Here is a 24,349-nt window from a genome sequence, read left to right on the forward strand (position 1 = left end):
ACTGGGGAAAAAAAAGACATTAACTTCTATCTTTGATAGACAAAGAAGATGACAGAAGTACCATAACACTCTGGTGCAGAAAACACAAAGAAATTACCCTCAGGAGTTTGAATATCAGAGATTTACAGCTCTGCCCTGGAATAACTCCTTCAATACTTTTAAGGAGGCTCTATCCAAACTGGCTTACTTACTCATTTCCCTGCTGACACCACATTGCAAGTTGTTACTGTAAGATAAGATGCCACTTTCTCTTTTTGCTTTCCTTAAAAGCTGAGACCCAAATCCAGGTGTCACCAACAGCCTCAGTGGCTCTCCAGTTACCCATGAAAGTGTGGAGTATCTCCCCAAGAAAACAGACTTTCAGCCTTGCCGTTCTGAGTTGTACTGAATGTCCTGTTCAGCTAGGATAGGGTTAAGTTTCCCCAGCAGAGAGGGGGAAGGGATCTCCAGCTGGGTTATTCATACCATGCTGATGTCGGGAGCACAGGAACTTTTTCCTTTGTGGCTTTGGTGGTGGGGGAGCACGTGGTGGGCTGTCCATAACCATTGCGGTATTTCTCTGTATATCTTTTGTCTTGTTTACTGTTATTGCTGTCTGTTATTGTTATCATTGCTACTGTTGTTCAGATTGTTTATCACACTGTTGTATTAAATTTCTTCTTCTTTTAACCTGGGGTTTGTGCCCTACTTGTGTCTGAGAGTGGGGGAGGGACAATGGCAATGTGGTCTCCGGTCCCGGCAGGGCTTAAACCAACACAGTCTCTTTTTTTGGCGCCCAACATGGGGCACAAGAGGGCTGAAATAAGAATCCAAAAGGGACAGACCCTGACCAGAGTGTGTCAGAGCAATCTGTTGGGTGTAATTTTTCTGTTTGCATTTGTATTTGTTTGATAAGAAAATGTTTGCAATGCTGGCCCACTTGCTTGCGTGGTGGGGCTGGATTAATCCTTATATCCAGTGTATGTTCCCAGTGCTGGCATTTGTTACTGGTGGAAAATGTAAAAGGGGTCTTATTTTGTCATACTGGCTCCTGACTGCTTACACTGTGTTTGTATCACTGTGTGTGGGGGTGGGCCGGTACCTGTTTGCTGCCTGGGCTTTTGTTAGGGGTCTCACCCCCTCTATGGGTGAGCCAGGGGAAGAGATCCTCTCGTTTTTTCAGAGTTTCAATTATTCTTGGAGCCTGCAGGCCAGTGTGATTGTGGCACAATGCTTTCTGAATGCCTGCCTGATTTTGGTTTTGGCCATGTGGCACTTCTCTAACAATGGCAGTGCCCGGAAACCTGCCCCGAGGTCAGATAATAGTGAGTGGCAAAGGGTGTGGGAAAAGATGGGCAAAGGCCTGAGTCGGTGGGCACCTCCAATGCTCTGGAATTTCACTCCTGAACAAATGCAGAGCCCTGGTAAGCTGATGGAGTGCTTAGAAAGGGTGTGTTACCAACCTGGCAAAACCCAGGAGACACAAATCGCTGCAATGTGTTGGGGACTTGCCCATGCCTACCGTGTCCTCTTTAATACCACACACTGCCCTCAAGAGGAAGAAAATGCTACAGGATGTGAGAGTGAAGTTCCTGGTACAGCATCTGGGCCGGGGGAACAGGCAGAGCCAGCCTCAGTCGCCTCCACCAGCACAGCAGCTGAGCCAGAGCCAGCCAGTGCCGGTATCAGTCACCCCGATACAGAAAACCAAATATACCAGAAAGTCAGCTCGCAAAGTGGGGGATGGGGATGACCCAGGCCCAGCACGGGAACAGGAGGAAGGGCGAGAGGTGATCATCTGATCTCTATCCCCGACTGAGCTGTGAGATATGTGGAGAAATTTCGGCTGCCTGGGAGGCGAGCAGATTTGCACCTGTCTGCTCCGATGATGCTGGGACAATGGAGCCAGTGCTTTTGAGATGGAGGGGAGAGAGGCCAAGCAGCTGGGATCTTTGGCCAAGGACGCTGGCATTGATAGGGAAATAGGGAAACAGACTCAAACCCTCAGCCTTTGGAGGCGACTCCTGCTCAGTGTAAGGGAGAGGCACCCCTACAAGGATGATATCCTATGTCAGCTGAGCAAATGGACCAGCATTGAGAAAGGCATCCAGAACCTCAGGGAACTGGCTGTGTTTGAGATGATCTATGGTGATCTGAATGATGAGCAGTCACCCATGGACCCAGATCAGGCCCCTTGCACACACCTGATGTGGCGAAAGTTCCTGAAGAGCGCACCAGAAGCACACTCGAAAGCACTGGCAATAGTGTCCTGGTGGACAGACACCCACACTCTAACAGTGGATGGAGTGGTTGGCAAGCTCCGGCAATAGGAGGGAAATCTCCCTTCATCTCAACATTCCTGGGTCTCAGCTGTGGAGGAACTGTCTCAGAGGGTCCAGAAAATGGAAGAGGACATGTCCTACATTCCACCTGCATGGGCCGATGTCTCAGCCATTAGAAGTAAACGTTTCCCCACCCAAGAGAAAGGCAGCAGAAGGCACACACCACGAGGCACCCTGTGGTTTTTCCTCCGTGACCATGGAGAAAACATGAGGAGGTGGGATGGACAGCCCCCTGCCGCCCTAGCTGCACGAGTAGAGCAGCTGAAAGGGAAGACCATCACAAAAGGGGAGTCCTCCAAGAAAAGCGCAGCTCCAGTGTCTAGTCAGAAATCCCCCAGGCAGAACAGAATGGCCAACGGTATGTCTGACCCTCTGGAGGGGACCAGTAAATCATTCTTACAAGAAGTGAGTGATGATGAGCAGGATTAGAGGGGCCCTGCCTCCAGCTACGTGGAGGAAAGGGATAATGGGATTTACTGGACAGTGTGGATCCGATGGCCTGGCACATCAGACCCACAAGAGGATAAGGCTTTGGGGGACACTGGCGCACAGTGCACCCTGATGCCATCGAGCTACAATGGGGTTGAATCCATCTGCATCTCCGGAGTGACAGGGGGATCCCAACAGCTGACCCTACTGGAAGCTGAAGTGAGCCTGACTGGGAAGGACTGGCACAAGCACCCCATTGCGACTGGCCCAGATGCCCCGTGCATCCTGGGCATAGACTATCTCAGGAGAGGGCACTTCAGAGACCCAAAAGGGTACCGGTGGGCTTTTGGTGTAGCTGCCCTGGAGGAGGTTGAACAGTTGTCCACCTCACCCGGCCTCTCAGAGGATCCCTCAGTGGTGGGGCGGCTTAAGGTTGAGGAGCAGCGAGTGCCGACTGCTACCAGGACGGTGCACCGGCGGCAGTACCGCACCAACCGAGATTCCCTGGTCCCCATCCATCAGCTGATCCGTCAACTAGAAAGCCAGAAGGTGATCAGCAAAACTCACTCACCCTTCAACAGCCCTGTATGGCCAGTGAGAAAGCCTAGTGGCGAATGGAGACTGACTGTGGACTACCGTGGCCTGAATGGAGTTACGCCAGCAATGAGTGCTGCAGTGCCGGACATGCTGGAGCTCCAGTATGAACTGGAGTCGAAGGCAGCCAAGTGGTACGCCACGCCTGACATTGCTAACGCGTTCTTCTCCATTCCGATAGCGCCAGAGTGCAGGCAACAGTTTGCGTTCACTTGGAGAGGCATCCAGTACACCTGGAATCGATTGCCCCAGGGGTGGAACCACAGCTCCACCATTTGCCATGGACTGGTCCCTACGGCACTGGAGAAAGGTGGGGCTCCAGAACACCTGCAGTACATTGATGACATCATTGTATGGGGGGACACAGCTGAGGAAGTCTTTGAGAAAGGGAAGAAGATAATTGAAATCCTCCTGAAGGCTAGCTTTGCCATTAAGCAAAAGAAAGTTAAGGGGCCTGCTCGGAAAATTCAGTTCCTAGGGATAAAATGGCAAGATGGGCGTCGCCACATCCCAATGGAGGTGATAAACAAGATAACAGCCATGGCCCCACCAACCTCTAAAAAGGAGACTCAGCCTCTCCTGGGCGCTGTGGGGTTCTGGAGCATGCACATCCCCAACTACAGCCTGACTGTGAGCCCTCTCTACCACGTAACCCGTAAGAAGAACGATTTTGAATGGGGCCCTGAGCAACAACAATCCTTTGAACAAATTAAGCGGGAGAGTGCCCAAGCAGGAGCCCTCGGGCCAGTCTGGGAAGGGCAGGAGGTTAAGAACATGCTCTACACTGCAGCCGGGGAGAATGGCCCTACCTGGAGCCTCTGGCAGAGAGCACCTGGGGAAACCCGAGGCCAACCTCTAGGCTTTTGGAGCCGGGGATACAAAGGTTCTGAAGCTAATTATACACCAACTGAGAAGGAGATACTGGCAGCGTACGAAGGAGTTCGGGCTGCCTCAGAAGTGTTCGGCACTGAAATACAGCTCCTCCTGGCACCCTGACTGCCGGTGCTGGGGTGGATGTTCAAAGGAAAGGCCTCCTCCACACATCATGCAACCGATGCCACGTGGAGTAAATGGGTTGCGTTGATAACACAACAGGCTCTAATAGGGAACCCCAGCCTCCCAGGGATACTAGAGGTGATCACAAACTGGTCGGAGAGCAAAGATTCCGGGATGTCACCAGAACAGGAGGTGACACGTGCTAAGGAGGCCCCACCATATAACGAGCTGCCGGATGAGGAGAAGCGATATGCCCTGTTCACTGATGGGTCTTGTCGCATTGTGGGAAAACATCGATGATGGAAGGCTGCTGTGTGGAGTCCCACACGATGGGTCAATGAAGCTGCTGAGGGACAGGGTGAATCGAGCCAGTTTGCAGAGGTGAAAGCCATCCAGCTTGTTTTGGACATTGCTGAGCGGGAAAAGTGGCCAAGGCTCTACCTCTACACCGACTCGTGGGCAGTGGCGAATACCCTGTGGAAATGGCTGCAGCAATGGAAACAGAGCAACTGGCAACGTAAGGGTAAAACCGTCTGGGCTGCTGAAGTATGGCAGGACATTGCAGCCCGTGTGGAAAACCTCGTTGTGAAGGTGCGCCATGTGGATGTCCATGTACCCAAGAGTCGGGCCACTGATGAACATCGACACAACCAGCAGGCAGACCAAGCTGCTAAGATCAGAGTGGCTCAGGGGGACTTGGACTGGCAGCGCAAAGGTGAACTGTTCATAGCCCGGTGGGCCCACGAGACCTCGGGCCACCAAGGTAGAGATGCAACATACAGGTGGGCTCGAGATCGAGGGGTGGACCTCACCATTAACACCATTGCAGAGATCATCCACGGATGTGAGACGTGTGCTGCAATCAAACATGCCAAGCGGGTGAAGCCCCAGCGAAATGGAGAGCGATGGCTGAAATACAGATATGGAAAGGCCTGGCAGATCGACTACATCACACTGCCACAGACCCGCCACAGGAAGCGCCACGTGCTCACAATGGTGGAAGTAACCACTGGATGGCTGGAAACTTACCCAGCACCCCACGCCACCACCCGGAACACCATCCTGGGCCTTGAGACCCAAGTCCTGTGGCGACACGGCACCCCAGAGAGAACTGAGTCAGACAACGGGACCCACTTCCGAAACAACCTCAAAAATGCCTGGGCAGAAGAACACGGCATCGAGTGGGTCTGCCATATCCCCTACCACGCACCAGCCTCTGGGAAGATCGAGCGCTACAATGGACTGTTAAAAACCACACTGAAAGCACTGGGAGGTGGGACCTTCAAAGACTGGGACATGCATCTAGCAAAGGCCACCTGGCTAGTCAACACAAGAGGATCTGCCCGTCAAGCTGGCCCGGCTCAGTCAAAACCTCCACGTGCTGTAGATGGGGATAAAGTCCCTGCGGTGCGCATGAGGAATATATTGGGAAAAATGGTCTGGTTTAGTCCTGCACGAGGCAAAGGTAAAGGCAAACCCATCCACGGGATTGCTTTTGCTCCAGGACCTGGGTGTACCTGGTGGGCGATGCAGGACAATGGAGAGGTCTGATGTGTACCACAGGGGGACTTGATTCTGGGTGAGAACATGCCATGAATTATGCTGTGACTTTGTAAATTGTTGTTTTGTTATTGTTAACTGCTAAATGGCAGCTGGACATGACGCAGATGGTATAGAATAAAGGGGTGGATTATGTCCTGGTTCAGCTAGGATAGGGTTAAGTTTCCCCAGCAGAGAGAGAGAAGGGATCTCCAGCTGGGTTATTCATACCATGCTGAGGTCAGGTCCCGCGGGAGCCTGAGAACTTTTTCCTTTGTGGCTTTGAGGACGGGGAGCACACGGCAGGCTGTCTGTAACTGTTGCGGTATTTCTCTGTATAACTTTTGTCTTGTTTACTGTTATTACTGTTTACTGTTGTTATCATTGCTACTGTTGTTGTTCAGATTGTTTATTACACTGTTGTATTAAATTTTTTCTTATTTTAACCCGGGGTTTGTGCCCTACTTGTGTCTGAGGGTGGGGGAGGGACAATGGCAACGTGGTCTCCAGTCCCGGCAGCACTTAAAGCAACACACTGAACCACAAGTCTTACCCTTCCCTTCTCCCCTCCTGGGTGGTGTCAGATGAGTGTGTGGGAGCGCTGGGTCTTTGCTATCTCTGCTGCAAGGAGTGAATAAGCTTTACATCCCTTTTATTCAGCTTCTCCATTCTGTGATTCCTTACTCATAGTCACATCATTTGCCACCAATGCAATCCAATACCCAGCTACTGTTTTAGGGATCAGAAAAGTCCCTTAGAATAGCATCAACTGTCGTAAGAAGCATTCTGCTTTACTTCCATGCCTTCACTGACACAATGGTCACATGAAAACTAGTACTTCTATATCTAGAAAACTGTCATACATGCATTTTGAGTCATTACTAGTTAGCTATTACCAATATCCCCGCTCAGTAGCACTACTATGCTGCACAAATTGGTGAAGCACATTCTTTTGATATTAATTTTTTCTTGGAGACTCAGATGTGCCAGACCACTAAGAAATTATAGGAATTCCTCAGTTGCATGCTATTAGACACTGTGATCTCCTTGAAATAATCAGAATAGAACAGATCTAAGAAAAGAAATTACATAGCCTAGAGTCCTTGTTCATGGTGAAAAAGTACACACAGTGACACATTACTTCCTCAGATGCTCAGATGACTCAAATTAACAGTAGAAACCATGCAGTACAAACGTTTACCAAAACTGTTAAAAATGATAGTAAGATCTACTGGAAAGAAACCACACAAGAGGAAAGGTGTGTGTATGTGTGTGTGTATATATATATATATATATATATATATATAAAAATATATATATGCCCCAAGTCAGTAAGAGCTGTTAGAGGGTTTTCTGGACATTTTAGAAACATTTTCAAAGGACAACATAATTAGATTAGTAAAACCACTCCAAACATCCTGCAGGCATTTTATCTTGCAATGGCTAGTAAGATTAAATCATCAGCCTACCATATAGTCTTTGGCATTTCAAAAAAATATTTTTATTTTATATTTCTGAAAAAAAAAATCTAAATAACAATTACTTTTGAAGTGGATCTTAAGAAATTAAGAAGTATATGTTATTTCTTACCTATAAATGGTATGGGGAACATAAACTTCTCTAATTGGGAATTCCAAAATTTCTTTGTGAGGACGATTACGGTTTTCTGGAAATGGCTTCACTGGTAGTAATTCTGCTGTCAGACAATAACCAAGGTTTTCCGGAGCTGGGGAAATCTCCAGTTTAAGTGTTCCTTTAAAAAAAAAATCACAAAATCTCAGAAAAAATATGAAAAGTAACCAATGTATAATAAAGCAAAAATGAAAACAGCATGTGAGGTTACATAGCAACAGTGCAGAAAAAAGAACTGGATCTTCAGCTAGAAGGCTGCATGAGAATGGAAACAGAGGTGTAGAGAATTACACAGGAAGTAACCTACACACATCCCTACACATCAGACCAATATACAGCTCTTTATGTCTACCCTGTGCAGTTTCAAAGAAACAGGAAAGAAAGAAGGAATACTATATGCTGGGTTGATGTTCTATTATCTTTCATACACAGATAATATAAAATTTTTATGGGAGACAAAAGATAAAAAGGCCGCTAATAGAGTTCTCCCCCCCCCACACACCCCACCCCCCCCCCAACTTCTGCTCTGATTAATCTCTGTCAAAGCAGACACCACCCACCAGGAAAGCCAGGCTCGCTGTGATGATAATACCGATAACATTTACCCAAGTATAACCAGACTTTCAATTTAAATTCTCTGTTGTGATAAGAGAAAACCATGTGGGAAAATCAAACATGTCATTTCTGGTCATCAACTAAAAAGGCAAAACATCTTTGCCTTCAGTTCATATTTTTTAGAGTTCCTTTACAACCCAGAAAAGCTTGAGCTGTAATTTATGTAAAAAAGGAAAAATAAGCTGGTCCTGGTTCTGACAGTAGCCAAACGCTATCTCTGCCTCTCTAGTTTCTTAACAAATACTGATGCAAATAACCAAATAAGTTGAAATGTGTACACTTTCTGATTTCCCTCTATAAAATATGACCCATTTAAAAACATTGCAGGGAAATAGCAAGGATCTTAGAAATTTGCTTTAAAGCACTGTCTTCAAACCATTAGACATCCATTAGATACACTGCAAATTATGGAGGAAAGCAAATAATTTTAGAAAATCAAGATAAATATAGATCTCAATACTCATTTATACAGAACAAAACCTCAAAAGCATCTGTGCTCAGGTAGACACTGGGAACCCAGGAAGTTACACAATAGCACATGTTACAGACTTAAAACCCAAATTAATTACATTTTTGGGTTGGAATTACAGAAGAATTTAGGGGAGAAAAGTACATATTTTCCATTAAAAACAAATTATGTACCTGGTAAAGTCTTAATTCTTCTCTGTAAGGAAGACGATCTTTTGAAATCAGCTAAAAATTTGAACAGGTCTTCATCACTGAGCCTGTCTCCTTCCTACCAGGAGAAAGAACAAAAATCAGCACCTTTATAACAATACTCCATAACACTGAGAAAAGTTTTTGAGTGAACTATGTCCTTGAGCCATGCAAAGTGTATGGGCTACTGCCTACCTGACCGCAGTTATCCTCTGTCCCCACACAAACATCACTAGTAACTTTTCCCAACACAGTTCACATTACACAAATGAAAAAAATGTCTTAGGCAATCAGAAATAAACAGTATCCAGTACCTGTTTAAAGAAAGTGCTGAGGGTCAGAGAGATTGTTTTGAAGTTTGATACTGGATAGCTGTCCTCTGAGCTGAGACTTCTCTCAGAAAATCTTCTTGCCTGGAGCAGTGTTGCCCTCTTGTCACTAGTGGATCCTTTCCCTTCAAAGGGAAATTAAATGAAACACCAACTGTGTTTTGCTGGTCTTGCTTCAGTACAAAGACTATCAGAATACACTAGAAAACCACAACTTCTCAGCAACATCAGAGGATAGAGTGAGACTCCCTAAAACATTCCACTACTTTTATTTCAGACTACGTGAAATAGTGGAATGCCAGGACACACCTAGTGAAGTGACTTAATTTCTGCTGCAGAGCACAAACTTATTCAGATTTTTAGTTCATGGGTAATAAAGTACACTGGTCAATGTTGCCAACCAATGGTCCTGTATACTCTAGAAATTAAGATGATATATATTTTGATTGCCCTGTATTGCAAAAGAACTCCACATAGCAAAAGGACTTTTACTTCTACAAGACCAGTATTCAACAAAAATTTGGCCTAAAACACGGAAGAATATTTAGCATACATAAAAATAAACATGCAGAGATGAAACAGTGAGCATATTAAGTTGTGTTTGTAGCACTGAAAAGGAAAGCTGAGAAGACATGACTTTAAATCTGTTGTTCACTCCTGATGCCAGTGTGAATGACATTGTTTCTTATGCACAGTCCTAGCAAAGAGTCGTTTTGCATTAGTTAGAAAAGTTAGACAACTACCATTTAAACCTTCAGCCTCAGGTATTTCTCGTTCAAGTGTTGAAAGGTTGAAGAAATTAGTTAGGCTTATGGGAATCCAGGCAAATGGCATTCTGTATTTCCCCAACCGCTGACAGAAGGATTCAGCTTGGGCTTTCAGTTTTTCAATCTTTTCTTTCACCTAAGACAAAGAAAATAATGACCATTTAAAAACCAATCAGTTATTTTAATGCTACTATAGATAAAAAATGGAAATTATATATTTACAGTTCAGTAAATAATTTGCATTCTTACCTCTTGTGTTTTATTGCTATATCCCTGTCAAGATCACAGCTGTTTTGATTTGTACATTCACTTCTCATTTCTTTTCAATGAGTTCATTTTCATTATAGAAAGGGAGAATGCAGATTTTTTTGCAATGACCCTGAAGCCCAGCATGAACAATCACCATGAAACATTAACAAGTCTACTTCCTTTGTCGGATACTGAAACAATATTCTCCTGAAAGCAATATTCTAAAGGTGAGAGACAGGTAGAAGTCCAGCAAATACTGTCAGTCTGCTCCAGGGAGGTAAATGACCACAAATTCCTTGAACAGAGCTCATGTTATCTATGGATAACAGCACTGAACTGGCCATGTACACAGTACAACGGGTTGTTTGCCCATCCAAATCAATAACACATCTCTGAGGTACAAACATTTCTGCTAACTCTGCACTGCATTGTCATCTCCTTTGCTCTCCCCTATCTGCTTTGTGAGTCAAGACTTTGTCAGTATTGATTTCCAAAGGGGTCAGTAACGAAAGTGCACCTCGCCTTCTCATGACTTTTTCCCTTCAGTCAGACACCAGACTGCTTGCACCATGGATGTACCAACTGGCTTCCTCTGCAGTGTTCTTGGGATTCTGTCGTATTCCAAAGGGTCTGCTCTTTCTCTTTTTTTTCTTGTGCATACATTTTTTGATCTAAACAGTCTTTATAGTTATTTACTTACCTTACCAGCCTCACTTTCTTTAAGAACCATGTAGGGTTCTGCACAGTCTCCAATTTCTCCTTGCTGAAGCACTTTTTCTATCTACATAAAGCAGCAAAATAAGACACACAGAAAAAAATAACACCTAATTAATAACACGTTGCTTCTCTAGCAATATGAAAGAATATAGAATTCTTAAAACTGTTTTTATGGAGTAACTGATACTAAACCTTCTCCTAGTTTTCCATCTGGTTTGTTAGAAAACAGGAAATACATATGCAACACACTGTCAATCAGGCACTACTGCATTTTCACTGAAATTAGGAAAATTAACACATTTCAAATGAAGTGATTCAGGCTAACTCTGATTCAGAACTGAATTAACAAAATTATGCAAAGTGGACTAAACCAAAGCCAAAAAACCTCCACAGAATGTAGTTAAAATTTTTAAAAATGGCTTATTACACTTACTTTAAATTTCCCTTCAGCACAGATAGGAAATTCTGTATCATTAGTAGAACTACAACACAGGGCATCAATATAACTTCTTAGCTTGGGGGTGAGATGATAGAATCATAGCACAGTTTGAGTCGGAAGGGACCTTAAAGATTATCTAGTTCCAACCCCCCTGCTGTGGGCAGGGTTACCTTCCACTAGACCAGGTTGCTCAGAGCCCCGTCCAACCTGGCCTTGAACACTGCCAGGGAGGGGGCAGCCACAGCTTCTCTGGGCAACCTGTGCCAGTGTCTCACCACACTCACAGGAAAGAATTTCTTCCCTATATAATCTGAATCTACCCTCTTTCAGTTTAAAACCATTATGCCTCACCCTATCATTATCCTCTCTGATAAAGAGTCCCTCCCCATCTTTCCTGTAGGCCCCCTTTAAGTACTGGAAGGTCACTATAAGGTCCCCCCGGAGTCTTCTCTTCTCCAAGCTGAACAACCCCAACTCTCTCAGCCTGTCCTCACAGGGGAGGTACTCCAGCCCCCTGATCATCGTCGTGGTCTCCTCTGGACCCACTTGAGCAGGCCTGTGTCCTTCTTATGTTGGGGGCCCCAGAGCTGAACACAGTACTGCAGGTGGGCTCTCATGAGAGTGGAGTAGAGGGGGAGAATCCCCTCCCTTGACCTGCTGGCCACACTTCTCTTGATGCAGCCCAGGATACAGTTGGCTTTCTGGGCTGTGAGCACACATTGCTGGCTCACAGTCAGTAATACCCCCAAGTCCTTCTTTGCAGAGCTGCTCTCAATCCATTCATTGCCCAGACTGTGTCTATGCTTGGAATTGCCCTGACCCATATTCAGGACCTTGCACTTGGCCTTGTTGAATATAGACATAGACATACGTGATATATGAATATATACAGATACACCAGTGGACAACTGCACATGTACTATTAAAAACTATCATAATTCATCTTGGCTACAGCAAACTTGTGTTTGTCAGCTCCACAAACTCAGACAACAGGTATAGCTGGGAACAGGAAAAACAATGTTGAAGTAGCACTGTAACATACCTTTATTACTAGATATATATCTGATGAGGGATAAGTTACAGAAAATACTGCTGATCTTGCCTGAGTAGACAAGTCAATGGAGGGGGTATGAGAACGCAAGAATCCTCTTAACAAATCAGGGTTGAGGTCACAATGAAAATTTTCTGAGATCTTGAAAAGAAAAATAAATTAAAAGAATTAAAGAAGAAAAGAAAAAGAAAATGTCCTGAAAGCAAAAATGCATCAAATTTTGTTTTAAAATAAATCAAAAGTAGTAACTGGAACTACAAAAGAAACAATTGCAAGCATGTGACTTTGAATAAAAAGAATCCTGCATGTGTGAAACACTTGTATGTTTTTTGTAAGTTTTCCTAAATTATCACTCCAGAGATAAAAACCCAAGCCAACTGAACAAAAATATTATATGCACACTTACCTTTTTTCTTTCTTTTATATCATAGAGAGCTATGCATGCAAACAAAGGTTCAATCTCTATATCAAACCTGTTAAGGAAAGACACACAGGACACATTAATACTGCACTCTTATGACTCTGTATAACAATAAAAAGAAAGGGCTCTATTTTGACTGGCACTTCCACTAGAAAGTAAGAAGAAATATTTATTTCCAGACCATAGCTCTCTCAAAGTCTGGAGGATTGTTTTATTAGTGCATTTTATTAGATGATTTCATGAGGAAAAGAAGGGAAGTAAACTGCATGCAATGTATTTTCTAAATTTGTCATAAAGGTGGTCTCAGATATCAGTTAAAAGCCATCATACTTTTCCTTGGGTTTTTTTTTTTTTTTACTGTTTATCAAGTCCCCTAGCATGTACAGAGACCAATTTAGTTTGTCGGAAATATATCATTTGGGCTCATTCCCAACTCCTTTTCACGCTGACAAGTTAAACACTTCTGTAATGACGTATAGAACTACACTAAGACTGAACAAGCAAGCATGTAAACATTCACTGAACAGGACAGCTCCAGTGGTGTAGCAGGGCCAGCAGCAGTACACTGGTATGAACTGAGAAATAGTGAGCAAGGCCTGTGAAAGATACTTACTTCAGAGTCTGCAGCTTCACCAAAATCCTGTTGCCCAGATGTTCCTTTGGGCGATCTGGCACCGGCCGTATCTCCACTGCATCATCCTACCAATAAACAGTTATTCTAGTCATACTCAATTAAAACAATTCTAAATCTACATACTTACATAAAACCTTTATATGATGTTAACTGGGCCAATGCTACAGACTAGCACCTTCTCCCACTCAGCAGGTATTTCATCTCTTCAGAGATGAAAGAGAATTTATTCTAACCCCCATCTGGCATTTACATTGAATATTTACCCTTCTGGCTCCCAAGCAAGTGTTACAGTGAAGGGTACCACCCTGAAACTCATGTTGCACCAGGGAAGATTTAGACTAGATATTAGGAAATATTTATTTCCAGAAGGGGTTGTTGGGCGTTGCAATGTGCTGCCCAGGGCGGTGGTGGAGTCCCCATCCCTGGGGGTGTTTAAGAGTCAGGTCGATTCAGCGCTGAGGGATATGGTGAATGTTGGGAACTGTCAGTGTTAGGTTAATGGTTGGACTGGATGATCTTCAAGGTCTTTTCCAACCTAGATGATTCTGTGATTCTGTGAAACAACTGTATTACCAGCATGTGGCTTGACCCACACTGAGAGGGCTATAACGAAGCCTCAGGCAACATCATGAGTCTTGAGTACAATGCCTTAAATGCATGTTCAAGACAGCTGACAGGAGCCCATGGTGACATGCCCTCTCTGTATTATTATCCAAAGGGAGACGTGTATCCAGGCACAAACTCTGTTTTTCAACTGCGGTGCAGCTTTAACCTTAAACATGCTGGCATGGCCAGCTTGGGAAGGCTTGTGGGCCAGTCAGTCCCCCAGCTCACCTCATCCACAGAGGGGTAGAGGGCGAGGAGCTCGGCGTGTCTGTTGGTGCGCCGTGCCTCCTCGTTTTGTCTCTCAAACTCCTCGGCACTGACATGTCGCAGCAGGTTTTCCAGGCGGGGGTCTGGCTGCAGGCTGCGCAGGTCAAAGTCGCAAGAGGTGAGTGTTGTCCTCGAGGCCTCTTCGGGAAGTGTGTGGACAGGTCGGGGACCTGCCTGATGGAAAACAACAAAATAGAAAGCTGTGGGTTGGACATCATGAAACGTCTTTTGCTTCTCTGGCAGAGAGGGCCTTAATGCTACCTCTGCCACAAGGCCTAGTGGCAAGCATGGCTCTCCTCTTGACACCATTACAGACATCCTAGGATGTTTCGTTTGAGGAAAGTTGCTATATTTGATCACTTTTCCCAAAGTGAAGAAAATGTACCTGAAAGTTTGCATCACTGGAATCCAATGTTTCTGATTCAAATGTTTGTTTTTGAAGCATCTTGTGAAAATCTTTCCGGGATCCCTTGTTTTTCAGGCTACAAGTACCTGAATTCCCTTGGTTCCTTTCACAGAGAAGACCGAGCAAGTCAGGACAGCACAAGGAGGAGTTAAGGGAAAATAAAACAGAAAAGACAGATTTTAAAAATATTAAGCAATTGGAAGCATTATCGTGCAAAAGAGCAGTGCAGCACAACTTTTATGCAAAAATATGACATCTCACAATGTTTAATTGTTTTATCACACCACTGCAACTTTATAATGAATATTAGGAATGGTTTTAAATGAAGAAAATTCAATCAGATCACTTTTGTATAGACTGTGAGCCTGAGACAACAGCAAAACCTGACCTAGGTACAAACTCAGATCTGAGCTCCTCATCAGACATGGTGACCTTAAGAACATGGATCAGAATCGCTTATCTCTTGGCTGGCTCTTTGCTCCTGCAATTATACATCAAAGAGCTTACTGCTCTTGTCTTGGACCTAGCTGGCATCCCATATTAATCACATACAACAATCTACACCTTTCAAACAGTGCCTGTTCTTGAGGAGGGCTATTGCTAGGGCACACATAACCCTCTCTGCTAGCAACTTCCCAAAATTTTGCAGCAAGGTACCTATTTCAAATTACATTTTTGCAGCAGATGGAAAAAAAGAGCAGGTACCCTGAAAAAAGAGCAGATGCATCCAGAGCTATATTTCTTCTACTTCAGTATGCTATTTGTTAAATCCTGTGATGGCCTTTCTGCAATCAACCTCCTTAGTAACACTATCCTTCATTCATTTTCCTTTCTGTAACACTCTCAAAGCAATGTCTAAACATCTGAGTATTTTCATAAAGATGCCAGTTGTGCTGGTTTTGGCTGCGGTAGAGTTAATTTTCTTCATAGTAGCTAGTATGGGTCTATGATTTGGATCTGTGTTGAAAACCATGTTGATAACACAGGGATGTTTTTCTTCTTGCTGAGCAGTGCTTACACAGCGTCAAAGCCTCTTCTGCTTCTCACACCACCCCACCAGTGAGTAGGCTGAGGGTGCACAAGTTGAGAGGGGACACAGCTGGGACAGCTGATCCCAGCTGACACAGGGATATTCCATACTGTATAGCATCATGCTCAGCATATAAAGCTGGGGGAAGAAGAAAGAAGAGGGAGATGTTCAGAGTGATGGGGGATGTTTGGAGCGATGGTGTTTGTCTTCCCAAGTCACTGTTATGCATGATGGAGTCCCACTACCCTGGAGATGGCTGAACACCTGCCTGCCCATGGGAAGTGGTGAATGAATTCCTTGTTTTGCTTTGCTTGTGTGACTTTTGCTTTATCTATTACACTGTCTTTATCTCAACCCACGAGTTTTCTCACTTTCATCCCTTCAATTCTCTCCCCCATCTCACCAGGGGGGAGTGAGTGAGCGGCTCTGTGGGGCTTAGTTATTGGCTGGGGGTAAACCACAACACCACGATAAACAATTATTGATCAGGGAGACACCTTTTTATTATGTTTTGGGAGTAACTGAATTATATGCTCTGATGTGTTTTAATTTCAATTGTTTGCATTTTAATAGTTTATCAGTTCACTGCAAATGAAAACTGAAGTTATAAAAGGAACAATCCCAGCTCTCCTTGGACATGACCTTGTTTTGGAACCATCTTAATTCAGAATGAAAGACACAAATTCAGCATGAGTTTACTTTAAGACATTTCAGCATCCCAAAGAGGTTTTGCTGATTATTTTTTCACTACCTCCGGTGGCAAACAAATGATTAGTGGAGAGATTTATGTACCTAAGATCATACTTTCCCTGTGGTGTACCAGCTACACCAGAGATGCCTTTCCCCTAATGCATTCCTGGAAAATTTATTTATCTTGTTTATTTATTTTGAAAAGTACAGTAGCAATTAAAATCAACCAAGAGGCAAACCCTACTTTTAGAACACATACCAGTTTAATGGACACATACTGAATTAAGAAAACGGGACAAGGAAAAGGAACAAAGGACAACTGAAAGAAGAAACTGACAGACACAGAAACAAGCCTCCCATTTAGTCTCTGGCAAAACCACACAGACCACACAGCTATGTTCAGCCCCTCTGTCACATACCTCTCTCCCTGGGGCACAAGGACCACCTCCGCTCATTCCAGCCACTGAAGACTCTTCAGTCTCCTGTTCTGAACCTTCACATCCATGAATGGATGAAAGCCACTTATACGCTCCCCTCATCCATAGCTCACCAGATCATATGTTCAGCAACCTGTCCCATGAATCTTTGTCTCCCAAGTAGGCAACTAGAGATTTCAAGCCTTTCTCAAAACAATGGAAAACTTTCTACAACTACTTTTCCTCACTTCTCTCAATGCTTTTACTTCTTCTCATGACTGTGAGAATAGTATCCAAGCATAACATGAGACTCCCAATAACAATCTATCACTGGTTTATGTGACACTGCAACATCTCTTACACTGTCTCGTTCTTTGCAATTTTTACTAAATTGATTGTTTTGTTAGACACACCCAGCAAAGTTCAGGTTTCTGGCAGGGCCTTTTGCGTTTACTGCAGACTCAGCTGCTCAATAAAGTTTTTGAAGGCAAATTTGCCTTACCCATATGAATGAAATAGTAAAACACATGACAACTCTTGTGATGTGTATTTCCATGGCTCCATTCACATTTCTACAAGCAGACTTAAGTGCAAAAATAGCCATGTTCTATTTTTCACCTCACCTACTTTACTGTTCAGTCCCTACTCATGTGCGCAGACAAAGCTGCACATTGCTCTTTACAGCGTGCTCAAAACAGTACTGCATGAAAGACCAAGTGCCTGTGCACTGAGCAGTGCAGGTGGAGAGCCTGCAAAACCCACTAGCTTATTTTTAGTGACTCACTGTGGAACAGTTCTGAGAACTCAATCAATTTCATCAGCACCCCTGACGGAAGTTTCTTAATAACCCTCAGTGTCTGCTCTGTCCCTGCACAAGCTGCACAATTAAACAGTGCAATTCCTTTACAATCACCAGGAGTCAACCCATAAGGTACTGACTTCAGGTCAAAAAAAGAGTAGCAAGGGCAGGTGAAGGGGCACAATGAAATGGCAGCAAATGTGCTAGCACTCTACCATTGGCTGCTAGTACTACTTCTCAAGAACAGGACATGAGTGCAGGAGGGGATAAACAGGAAGCAGCAAAAACCTCTTTCTGAAGAATGGAGTGGGTGATGCGGTAGGAGGTGAGTTTCACTGGCACAGCGCATCCCTGAGCATCTAGGGACAGACACTTCCACACAGAAAGCACTGACTGAGAGTCCCATTCACATTTAATACATGAAATTGAATGAAATGAAAAAAAATTAAATAAAGTAAAATAAAATAAAACAGCCACTTGTAATGACTACAGGTCCTATTCTTCCAATTCTGTGTGTTGAATTACACTGACCCCAAATGCAGAAATCTCTTACTGATGCAACATAGTAAAGTTGGATGTTACACTAATAATCCCATTGATACAATCAATCACTTCTGGGAAAGCCCACAATGCTTGTTTTTTTGATACTAACACTCTGTTTCATTCTCAGACACCATTAGAAATCACATCACGTTGAGTTTTCAGGGCATAAAAGGGAAAATGAAGAGCATACAAATTTAATCTTTATCACTGTTATCTTCCCTTTCAATGTGATCAAATAGTAGTAGTATTCCTGATTTAGATAAATCATCATTACAGACAGTTGATGTGAATTTCTTCCCAATTAATTCCCAGAGTGCCTGATAATTAAGAAGTAGATGCAACAATATTTAGCTATAGCCCACTGGCTCAAACAAAACAATGTGGTTATATATACTACTGAAAAGTCAGTTTTTGTCTCCAGGCACTGATTTACATAATTATTCTTTAGGATTACTTATAACAGCATGCATCTCCTCTCTGACAAACAAGATGTAAGGTATTTTCTATTTTATTTACTTGTATGTAGCTTACTTTCGATTCACAATCAGCCACTCCCGGATATACGTCTGAACACAGTCTCTGACATGTGAGTCCAGTTCAACCCTGGGGGAAAAAAAACAACAAATTGTAAATATTTTAGTATCTTGGTCATACCTTAAGGACAAAGAAATTTATCTAAACATGTTGTTCAGATAAAGCCCTCTCTATTAGTCCTCTCTTGTATATTTATTTGACTGCTAAACTATTGTTTGAGGTTTAAAGAATTTTGTGTACTGCATGAATTCCCTGATTCAGGCTTTTGTTACTGTGTTTATAAATCAACAAATACACATTTAACAGGGGTAACCATTGCGACACTATGCATTTCATTAATCTAAGACCAATGTTGCTATAAAATACAGCAAAATAAAATAATACCAAGTACCCCTCTTTGTGATTTTTGAAATTTGATAAGAAGTGTTGATTTACAGAGACATTTTTCCAGATGCTTCAGCTCCTGGACTCTTGTAACACATCGTCTCTTGTACGGTTTTGGTATAATTTCCTCTTTCTCATAGAAATGAAGAAAATTCTAAAAAGGGATCTTAAGCTTTTAATTAGTTAGCATAATAAAACATGAAGATCTAAGAATATGTTACAATTTAATGTTATGATTTTCAAATGAGTCTCATTTAATGCAGGGCCTTGTCAGTGCTGCCTGATAGACTGGATACTGATTGGAACTATTAAAACCTGAAGACAATGTTTGTGAATTTGCTATCATGATGTTGTAGCATAATTTCTCTACCCCTATTCTTAAAAAATTTAGTAACCTGTGCCAAAATCACTTGTTATGTCCTCCAATCCAAGTGAGTAAAAGAGTAGGATACACATGAAATGCAGGAATGGGTGAAAGGTATGATACTTTTTAGCACCCAGAACTCTCAGTATATTTGCAGCCAATTACCAAGACCAGGTAACAACCAATCTGGGTTCACGTGTGCACTGCAGGAGGGAACCTTGGCCACTACCAGATCGCTGTGTACCCCTGCCACTAGCGGACTGACACAGCACACAGTCACTTCCTGCATCTGCTTCAGGTAGGATATATGTTTCCAAGCAGTCAGCACGTTAACCCAGATTGGTCAGCGGTATCCTGCTCTTGGTTGCAGGAAGACACCACAGACTGCACTGCCTGCAGGCGAGTCTTTGGTGCATGCCTCTCCTGTGCCCTCACCTTCCCTAACACAGCCTGGCATCCTTGGCCAGGATTTTCTGGGAAAGCACTAATATAGATAAAGGTGGTGTGAATGGCTAAAGGGAAGCTGCTGTGTAAAAAAATCTGCTGAAAGTGTATTGGTTGGTATTGACTATTTGAGCTTTGCCACAGACTCCTTACAAAACCTTTAATGTCACCCTGGTGCAAATCAGGCCTAAAACGGTACAGTGTGAATCTACAGATTATCCTACAAGAAAAACAGATAGCTGCTGTTTTAAACAGCAGGCATGTTGGGAAGTAACCTTGGAAATAGGGGAGAAATGGTCATCTTATCTTTTAAATCTCATTTTAAAGTTGGATAATTTTTTTACTATTTTTGTTCATTATTTAAACAATTGGGAATCTCAAGCATGAAAATATTCACTGTCTCCCACATCTATGCTCTCTCTCCTACCCACAGGAATTAATTATAAAGACGAGAACATCTTCTATGAGTAATGTCAAGTGAAAATCACCTTTCATGCAAATGTTACAAACTCCCTGAGGAGCTTTGTGATTTAAAGAGTTCTCAGGTGACCAGGCATGCACTTCAACTCTATTGCCTTTGCTCTCCTGAACTTCCTGAGAGATGCACTGGGCCAAGAGGGAACTTGCAGGCTGAGATCTCACTTAGAGAGACAGGTTCTCAGCTAGCCCACTGCTTAGTCTCATTGTATTTAGTATGTTGAGCAGAAAACACTGAACAAACACCACTGTTGCATAGGGCTCTATTTTATACATCTGGCCAGTTTAAATTACAGCAGGCTGTAATAACTTTTGCAGGAACAGAGTGGGATGCAGGTCTAACCTGTGAGCCAGGACACCATAAGCTAAGCCTATCTGTCCCCTCAGTGTTCAGATTTAGCAGAGCAGAAAATATAGACTGTACTGTTCACTTCCTGAATATACTGGAAGGAGTCAGCCCCCCATCCCAGACACATTGCACAATTAGCCATCTTTGCAAACACAGCAGTTTGGGGTTAACCTGGTCCTGACCACACTTATCTGGCTGCTTCTGCTTGCAAAACTCAATTGCTTTTGGGATTCTACTTGAAGGTGCCATTTACACCAAAACGATCCTGGAAGACTATTTTGTATACAATGCATAGGACTCTCCTAAACCGTATCAGAAAACTCTCCAATGCATCCCTTTTGCTCATTCTGAAAAATTTTGTTGTCCATAGTTTGCCTGTTTATCAAACCAGCTTAAATATTTCCAGGATGGCCAAGCACCAGTATCAACACATGCTAGCTATTTTAATTTAAAAACTGTTGAAAATAGTGGGAAAATTTCATTAATGTTCTGAAACCAAAAGTGACTCCTACATTAGAAATGAACACTTATTTTTGCTCCAAACCTTGTGAAGTATGAATTATTTCACCCCATTTAAGCAAGGAAAGTACTGAGAAAGAGATTCTCAGTGATCTGATCAATGTCATGTAACATACATCTGTAAAAAAAAAAAAAAAAAAGAAAAAAGAAAAAAGAAGAAAACCTCAATCTTATGCTTACTCTATGATCAGAATCAACTTCCACCTCTGGGACCACAGCTACAAAATTATTTTTCATACTACCCGGCTGCCCTTCTTTACTCTTCCTCCTGGTCTACACCTACCTCTCTTTTGCTGCTACCAGCTAGTTCAGAAAGTCATGTAACTGCTCGCATAATTTTAAGGTGCAAACAGGCCTATCAGAATCAATGGCAAAGTTAAAACGTTTAAATTTCAGCAAGTGCATAATGGCTTGGCAGAGTGAGGTGTCTGGATCAACAACTTCAAAGCTATTTTTAAACCTGTATCATTTCAGAGGGAGAGAAAGCCTCCTTACCCATCTTCTGGCATAGAAGGTTGCAAAGTCCTGCACTCTTTGGGTGTAAAGACAACGTCCAAGTCATCTTCAGGAAAGTCACCAAGTTCTTGTGCTAGTTCTGAGTCCAAGTTGTTCAGCCGCGTCATTAGGAAGCCTTCAAAATCTACTGGGTCTACTGCGTCATAGAAGGAAGGCTAAAGGAAGAAATAAAGAGGTGTTTATTTTAGCAACAGAAGGTTTTTCTTAATAGTGTAACTTAGGCTTGTTTATTTAATTCCTGTCATTTTCCCATTATTTATTAAACATTAGAGACAGACTTCTAACTTTATATACGGTGCCACTGCATTTAATGAAGGGAAAAGTTATTCAGCTGAAAAAAGAAAGGGAACACAGAGAGAAAAGTTTTAAAACAAAAACACCTAAATCCAAATTTGCATCTATTTTCTAGATGCTGATAGAAGGAAGGCTGACTGGGGTGTGTCCTGGATACCCTCAGGTGTGTTCTGGATTCCTGTGCAGTGCACTCATTGTCCCTATCCATGATATTAATCAGTTATGAAAAAGGCTGCAGTGAGCAGGAACAACAGAGGACAAGGGCAGGTAACCAGAATGATAGTGACAGGCAGTTCTAGCCGGCAGGGAGCTGCCAATGGGCCCTACTGCACATGTGACAAAAGACACTAGCAATAACAAGGCCAAGGCAGTTAGTCTTGGGAGTTACACTAAGGACAAACTATAAGCACCATGACTGCCGTCACGAAGATAACATCATTTGAGGTGCTGTGCCCAAAAGATACTATTAGAAATCCTGTGTGCTTTTGACTCCAAACAAAGTTGAGGGCAAGATATACCCCAGATCAGAAGAAACTATTATTTTCCATCTCTGAGTGTTATTGGTTTGCATATTATTGGAGTTCTAATTTTACTGGACTTTTCAAGTGTTAGTACAACAACATGAAAGATAACATGGAACCACTAAAGTTATTATTGCAAACCTCAGATACCAACTGTTTCTCCAGCACATTACACCCTGATAGAGAGGAGTTGTATCTGATTACATTTAATCAGCCTGCCTTACACAGAACGTCCAAACGAACAAAGTTAAAGAAGTATAAGATCTGCCACTCATACACACTATGAAGCTGTCTGGCTCTTTTTATCTGCTCTAGTCTGAAAAACAGAGGCAGAAAATTTTGTTTGATATGGTACCTAGAAATGTTCCACAAACACATAAATGTGACTTCATATGTTAAAAGTATATGTTATTCTATATATAAATAAAACTGAAAATTATTTTACTTGCTATATAGCCAGCAAAAATAGTCTCTATATCTTTGGAAACTAAAACATCTGTCCAGTTGAGTACAGAGACCAGCATCTCCTACTGTTAATTTTCTTGACAAGTAACAAATAGATCTAAAAGCTACAGCTTTGGAAAACCTATAGTTTATGTTCTGTAAGGTCCAAAAAGTCTGAGGACACCTCAGTGCAGTAAGAAAAATAGCTAGAGTATTAGAATAATAGCACTGGGATAACTTATTTACTAGGAGGAAGAGTTCTAGCAAAAATTAGCTATCAAATAATCCTTGTCTGTAAAGAGCAAGGATTGCATTGTACTGATTAGCACAAACACCTTTCACAAGACTGCTTTCTGAAGCTGCCAGCAGTAAATAGTCTGAACATAGATCAGATAATCTACCCTTATGGTGTTGTCGATGGGGTGTGGGGAAAGTAAGGTGTTGATGGGGTGGGGGGAAAATAAGGCACTCAGTGTCCCTAATATCAACACTGCCTTTATACTCAATGTTACTGTGGCTACTGTCTCATCCAACGTGTGTTCTGGAGCTATTCTCCTTATACTCCAGTGTTCTTCTCCACAAAATCTGTGGGCCAAAATCATTAAGTCTTCGCTCATTATGACTGATTCATACTCATGCAAGGCTCTGTGCAAGTTGACAGTATTTTCTCCCGAGCATGAAGTGACCTTTGCACATAACAGTGTTACACCCACAAGATCAGGAATTTTAACTCAATAGGACAACGAGGAGTTCCACAATTTATGAAATATGCAAAGGTGCTAAATGGTGACAAAGCTCTGTGGAACTCTGAGCTAAAATGGCTCACATATGCCATGTCAGTCACTGTAAATAGGAATATAAGTTAAAGCTGATTAGTGGTAAATATGAGTTTTGGGGACTTTTTAGTGTTCTGGAAATATAAGTGATGAAATTATTCAGCTAATAAAAATCCAGAAACATTTTTCAGAAAGTGAAGCATATTTAGAACAAAACCCAATTTAAACTTTTGAAAAAACCCAGATGCAGTAAATACTCCTGCAAATGATATAGTAGAGATCTTTGAACACAACCAACCACCACCTCCTGCCCCAGGTCCCCCTTTTATAGGGAAACTGTATTGGTCTCTGCATAAATAAAGTCTCTGAGCTCACCCCTCTGCCTGCACTTTTAAGGGATCAGTTGAATTATCTGAAAACACCTTCAGGAAAACCTCTCTCTCTCTTTTTCTCTTTTTATCCAAAGGGAAAATCTAAAACTAACGGTAAATCCAGCAAATCATGAGGCAGTCAACTGAAGAAATACACCATGCTGCTAATAAATTTTTAGGTTAAGCACTATCTCTGGTTTGTACATAGT

At 42.8% G+C, this 24,349-nt stretch overlaps 1 protein-coding gene across 1 annotated transcript in view; it reads right to left on the reverse strand.

Annotated features, from left to right (window-relative positions):
• Positions 1 to 21,856, reverse strand: part of DOCK8 (dedicator of cytokinesis 8) — an 82,900-nt gene extending 61,044 nt beyond the window's left edge. The window contains exons 1-12 of the mRNA XM_074933245.1: positions 21,714 to 21,856; positions 18,679 to 18,750; positions 14,649 to 14,772; positions 14,225 to 14,437; positions 13,370 to 13,455; positions 12,742 to 12,808; positions 12,327 to 12,476; positions 10,829 to 10,909; positions 9,853 to 10,015; positions 9,098 to 9,231; positions 8,769 to 8,862; positions 7,470 to 7,632 (exon numbers count right to left, since the gene is read on the reverse strand). Of these exons, the coding sequence (XP_074789346.1) occupies positions 7,470 to 7,632; positions 8,769 to 8,862; positions 9,098 to 9,231; positions 9,853 to 10,015; positions 10,829 to 10,909; positions 12,327 to 12,476; positions 12,742 to 12,808; positions 13,370 to 13,455; positions 14,225 to 14,437; positions 14,649 to 14,772; positions 18,679 to 18,750; positions 21,714 to 21,841 (1,475 nt within the window). The 5' untranslated portion in view covers positions 21,842 to 21,856. The remainder of the gene's footprint in view (positions 1 to 7,469; positions 7,633 to 8,768; positions 8,863 to 9,097; positions 9,232 to 9,852; positions 10,016 to 10,828; positions 10,910 to 12,326; positions 12,477 to 12,741; positions 12,809 to 13,369; positions 13,456 to 14,224; positions 14,438 to 14,648; positions 14,773 to 18,678; positions 18,751 to 21,713) is intronic.
• Positions 21,857 to 24,349: the final 2,493 nt, after the last annotated feature.

This window comes from Athene noctua, chromosome Z (assembly GCF_965140245.1).
Source record: "Athene noctua chromosome Z, bAthNoc1.hap1.1, whole genome shotgun sequence".
Taxonomy (NCBI): Eukaryota; Metazoa; Chordata; class Aves; order Strigiformes; family Strigidae; genus Athene; species Athene noctua.